General features: G+C 45.7%; 1 protein-coding gene across 4 annotated transcripts in view; it reads left to right on the top strand.

Moving 5' to 3' along the window:
• The first annotated feature begins 622 nt into the window (after positions 1 to 622).
• POC5 (POC5 centriolar protein) overlaps positions 623 to 6,000 on the top strand; it is a 35,622-nt gene continuing 30,244 nt past the window's right edge. For all 4 annotated transcript variants that reach the window (XM_058565273.1, XM_058565371.1, XM_058565328.1 and 1 more), the window contains exons 1-2: positions 623 to 722; positions 4,728 to 4,823. In XM_058565273.1, coding sequence (XP_058421256.1) covers positions 4,740 to 4,823 — 84 coding nt within the window. In that variant the 5' untranslated portion in view covers positions 623 to 722; positions 4,728 to 4,739. The remainder of the gene's footprint in view (positions 723 to 4,727; positions 4,824 to 6,000) is intronic.

Raw genomic sequence — 6,000 nt, 5'->3', positions numbered from 1 at the left:
GATTCACCAGAGGGGCCTGACTTGCAGTCTGACACGTTTGAGGTCATCAGTAAAACCTATACTAGTAAAACATTAGTCCAGCAGTTTCTTAAAGCGTGGTCCGCAGACCCCTGCATCACTGGTGGTCTTTGTTAAAAATTCAGATTCCCTGGTCCCGCCCAAGACCGAAGGAATCAGCAGAGGACGGTCAGGGATCCGTACTTTTAAAAAGCACCTCCAAGTGATCCTGTTGCAGGGCATCTGTGCACGCAGACGATTCTCACGCACGAGGACCACACGCATAGGCTATGGGCGCCATCGAAACACAGCAGCACGCCGCCCCGCTGACTCCAGCCCGGCTCAGCAGCGTCTAACTAAACATGCTCCTAGGGCCGCCTCCTAGCCCGCAGCCGCAGACCGGAACTGAGCACGCGCTCCCGAGCGCTGGGCGGGGCTCCGCAAGACCCCGCCCCTCAGACCCCGCCGGAAACGGGGGCGGAGCTCTCCTTACGTCACCTAATTCCCGCTTCTCTCCGCCGGTCCAGGGCCCCGCCCCCAGGCCTTGCACCAATCAGACGGCAGGTTGCTGAAGCTCGGGGCCAATGCGCAGGGCCGTCCTTAGTTCCTCGCTGCGGTTTGAAAGTGTCAGGTCGCTGTTAGGGGAGCCGCTGCTCTCGCCGTTGTGTGAGCGCGAGCGGCGAGGAGGCGCCGGGGGACGCGTCGGGCTCGTGGAGCGCGGCACGGTGGGTGGCGGCGCCCCGGTGGAGTGGCCTTTGAAGCGCCTCGGCCCCGGCTTCCTCTCCGGGGCTCGTACAGGGCGGGCTGGGGCGTCTTCCCGGGACGCGGGCCCCTCAGCTGTGCGGGGCGCGGGGTCGGGAGGTTCCCCCCGAGGGCGCCCGGGAGGAGGGGAGGGGCGTGCCTCCAGTGTGGCGGTGACTGTCGCCGTAGGTTCTGGCCATTTAAACGCAGGGGAAAATAACCGTGTCTAACGCTTCATTGTTTTCAAGTAAGAACTTGGTTGAAACAGGGGTGGGTAGGACGGACCGAAGAGGACCTCCAGCCCTTTGCTCCCTCGCAGCTGCTTTCCTCTGTCTTCTGGTCCCTGTCGTGGGGCGGGCTGGCGGCCCGTCCCGGGGGCGGCGCAGGCGCAGGACGTCCCCTCTCCCCCCGCACCTTGGTTCTCTCTGCCTCTGCCTCCTGCGCTTGCTCCCTCTTTCCCTATCGGCCGGGCGATTGCCAAGACGTGATTGATTTCCCTGGCAACAGAGACGCGCTCCCAACTTTCATGTCGTGGCTTCTGATCTCTTGGTTAGAGAATGCTGTCCTGAAAAGTTAGTGAACTGCTGCACGTCCGCCGCCCGTTAAAGCAGGCTTCGTGTTTCTCCTTCCTTTCTGAACCTAGAAACAGGAAAATGCTGCTGTCGTACGGTTTCAGACAAACTGTCATACCTGTTGGCATCAAAGCAGGGCAGATGGAAGACGTATAGTATGTTTTCTAAAAGTACATAGTTGTTTGGTGTCTGCAGTATCTATATTCAGAAACTCCTTTTGAGATCTGACCATACTTTTCAGCCCTTTTGTTTTTTTGAATAATCAGCACCACCCCACTCCCACTCCTATTGCCCACCTGGTCTGCAAACACATCCTGAAGGGAGAAGTGAATGAAAATAGACAAGGACCAGTTACCACAGGGGTGGATTTGAAGTCCGTGAAGCGGCCATTCCTTGCTGCAGATGTATGTGCTTATTTTATTCTCCCTAATTGGCTTAACTAAAGATAGTCGTGCTGAGATTTAGTTTACTTATCATGTGTACTCACAGCATTGAATAAAGTTGAAGCATCCTTTCCACAATCTAGCCCCGACCTGTGGTTCTGTTCTGATGTCGCACTTTTCCCTGTACCTGCCCTTTCTACTTCAATTTCCTCATCTCTCGTTTATTTTTCAGCCTACTGTGATTGAGGTGTGTTCCACTTTCCACTGAAATTGTTCAGGCAAATGTCATAGCGACTTCCTGGTTGCCAGATTTGGGAGACTTCATCCAATTCTCATCCTTCTTTGGCCTATGGCTCTGACTACTCCCTTTTCCAAGCTTTCCTGATGCTGCTTTTTCTGATAGTTCTACTGTCTGACTTCCTTCTCTGTCTTCTTTGCTGGCTCTTCTCTTCCCCATTAAATATTAGTGGTTCTGGTTTATACCCTCTTCTCACTATGGTAGTGGTCCTTAACTTTATTAGGGTTATGGTCCCCTCTGAACACATATTGGAAGCTAAGGATCCTCTTCCTCGAAAAATACACGTGTGCATTTATACTAAAAATATTACGTATAGTTTGGGTATACGGACCTCAGAATAAGAATCTTTGTCACGCTCCTTTTCATGAGTGATCTTATCCTCTCCCTTTTAAGCATTTCCCATTATGCTGATGATTTGTCAAACAGTGTCTCCAACCGAAAGCTCCGATGCAGGGCTCTCACATTGCTTACCCCAGGAAGCACCATTCACATTGCAGCTGTTGTGAACGGCGGTCCTTGGAGTGGTGCACAGCTTAATGGATGTGGCCATGTACCACATACCTGCAGCGTCACCTCAGTGCCTCACGGGCACCTAACACCCAAATCATCTGATATGGAACCCATTGTCCTTCCTCCCAACCTGCTCATCTTCCTACATTCCTTGCCATGGTGAGTGGCACTATCATCCATCTACTCACCCAAGCCAGAAATCTGGAAGTCATCAACAATTCCTCCCTTTAACCCCTTAACTAATTATTGATCATGATCTCTCATTTCCACTGCCAAAACACAACGGTGTCAGTCATACCCTCCATCCACTTCCCAATGCTGCCTCCTAGATTCAGGTCCTCGTTTTTATCTCCTGGATTGCTGCTGGAGGCAACGTTTATCTCCTGGACTACCACAGTTGGCTCTCAATTAATCTCTCTTTAGGATCTCACTTCTCTAATCCATCTTGAAAGCTTCCAGAGTGAGCTTTCTAAAAGACAAGCCTGATCATGTTATTACTTGTTTAAAACATTTTAATAACTTCTCTAGAATGAGACCAAACTTTTTTTTATTTTTAACACTCAGAGACATACAGTATTATTTATAACAGTGTTATTGGTAATAGCCAAGAACTGAAAACAATTCAAATATCCATGAAAAATAGGCTGGACAAATATATTTTAGTATATTAATGTAGTGGAATACCTAACAGCAAAACAAAAGAACAAGCAAACAAAAACTGCAGCTACACACAGCAACAACATAGATGAATTTTACAAACGTATTGTTGAGCAAAGGAAGTTAGGCATGAAGTAATGCACACTGTTTATAAAGGTAAAAAACAGGCAAAACATTTTCTAGCGTTAGATGTCAGGGAACGGAGGCAGAGACTAGGACCCAGCGTGAGAAGGCCTTCTGGGGCTGGTAATGTTGTATTTTTTGACCTGGGTGGTTATATGGGTGTCAAACTGTTTACATGACACAACCATGATCTTCCATGATCTGGCTGCTCCTGATTTGCCTGTTTCCTCCTTAGCCAAGCCTTGCTTTGCACCTTTTGCTTCAGCCTGACACACTACTTATGTCACTGGCATACATGTCCATGCCTCTGTCTCTGCCTATGCTGCCCTGCTGCCTAGCATAGTCCTGTATCCTTTATCTGTCTTCCAGGCCTCAACACCCAGGTCATCTTCTCTATTAAAACTTGCTCTGGCTCCATTCCCACTTCTTCACACCTTGTGATCCCACCCCATGAAAAACGGCTACTTCTACCTCCCTACTTTGTACCTCTGTTGTTTTAGGGTCTAACAGCGCTTGTTTCATCAGTCATTTATATTATATACATGTTTGGCCCTCTCTACAGATTGTAGAGCCCTAGAGGACAGCGACTTCTTCATCTTACTGTCCTCATCGATGTCTTACATGTAACTGGTGTTCTGTTAGTTTGAATGGTCACTACTTGTCTTTTAAATAATTTATTTACTTGTTACTAAAAGTACATTTTTTTTTTCTTTTTTTTTCCTCCCCAAAGCCCCAGTACATAGTTATGTATCATAGTTGTAGAGTTGTAGCTCTTCTGTGTGGGACACTGCCTCAGCGTGGCTTGATGAGCGGTGGGTAGGTCCGCACCCAGGGTCCGAACCGGTGAAGCCCGGGCCGCCGAAGCAGAACGCGCAAATTTAACTACCACGCAACCGGGCCAGCCCCCTAAAAGTACTTTTAATTTTATTTTTTTGGTTAAAACTTTCAGCAGTTTTTCTATGCATGTATTAGAAGCTGTTGTTCTGTGTAGGCTTGTTTTTCTTACAATAATACTCCCCAATGGTAAGTTTCCCAAGCAGGGAATTTGCACAAATTGTTCCTTCTCTCTTGGTCCAGTATCTACAGGAAGGTGCCCAGCACCCACATTGTCACACACTGTTGAAGAACAGTGACCACACTCTGTTCTCTACAGGCACCACTGTGGATTTTCCTGAGGAGCCTCCACTTTTCTTTAACCATCTATGTATTTGTCTCATCTCCTTCACTGCCTTACAGACTCACTCACGTTGGGAATTGAGTCCTAACCAGTTCTTCTTGCCCAGTGATTTCATCTGTGGGTGCTCAGTGCATTGAATGATTTAACATATCACATGATGGTTGTTTACAGGTTAGGACGCGGTTACACTTCTGTATATATCCAGAAAACATTTTATTTTCCTTTAAATATTGAGGAAAAAAACTAAAGTTGCTTCTACTCTTTTATAGTATTTGTGCAGAATGTCATCAGATGAAGAGAAATGCTCACTTCCAGTTGTGCAAAATGACTCTGACCGAGGCAGTTCTGTCTCTTCAGATCTTCAGGTGGGAAGACGTATCTAAATTTGTTGTGACTTATTTATTTTAAACAAGTGATAATATAAGGGAGAACTAGGAGTACATTTTTCATTCATTCAAGCCATTTACATTAATAATTATAATGTGTATATAATGTATATCAAATTATAATAATATCAAACTTTGAGAATCATTTTACAAACCTTAGGAAATACCTTACGTTGTTTTAACCTTTCAGAAAACCATTGTGAACTTTTCAAACGCTCTGTACAAAGGCTTCAAACAACACAATGAAAGGAGAAGCTGAAAATCTCAAGGAACTTTTTTTCTTGAAATTTTCTCATTGTAGCTATCTCTTATGAATGCTGCTCTCACTTTAATGCAAATGAGTACAATATCAACCCCTCCAAAGTTCTGGGGCCCCAGATGCCCTAGTGTTCTACCCCAGCCTCTAGTCTCTGTTGCCACAGCATTCGGCACATTCTGCTGCCCAGGACCTGGACAGTGACAGGTAAGTTGACCACAGAAGGTGTGGTTTTTACATAAACGGTTTTAAATTTCTGTTATTTCTAAATTTTTATTATCACAATATGGATTTAGATTTCTAGAGTAGATTTTGATTGAGAGAATACTGACTTGGTATATCTTGAGTTTTATAGTTATATCGCTTAAGAGGGAAAAAGCTGGGCATTATGTTTATGCCTAAGTAGAGTAAGTTGTTATTAGCACTGTGTATGAGAAAAACTTTAGGAAAATATTTTATGGAACAGATGTGCTCCTTTAATTGAAATTACAGATTCAGAAATTGGGAAGCTATTGGAAAAATATCTGTGAATATTTACTAGGATAAAAGTACAGTCATGCGTTGCTTCATGACAGGGATACGTTCTGAGAAATGTGGTATTAGGCGATTTTGTCGTCGTCCAAACATGATAGAGTATACTTATACAAACCTAGATTGTATAGCCTACTAGATACCTAGGCTGTATGGTACTAATCTTATGGGACCACCGGCATACATACAGTCCATCATTGACTGAAACGTCATTATGCAGCACATGACTGTAGTCTGGAATTGTGACACAGATGGTTCATCCTGGCCTTCTCTTTGGATGATAACTCGCCCACTTAGTGCTATCTTTTTAGGTGACAGTGCTTTCCTGCACCCTTCATCTCTCCCTTATCCAAATTTCCTCATCAGAGA

Source organism: Diceros bicornis, chromosome 1, assembly GCF_020826845.1.
Source record: "Diceros bicornis minor isolate mBicDic1 chromosome 1, mDicBic1.mat.cur, whole genome shotgun sequence".
NCBI lineage: Eukaryota > Metazoa > Chordata > Mammalia > Perissodactyla > Rhinocerotidae > Diceros > Diceros bicornis.
Note: the sequence above shows the minus strand (reverse complement) of the source record. Positions and strands in the feature narration are given on the sequence as shown.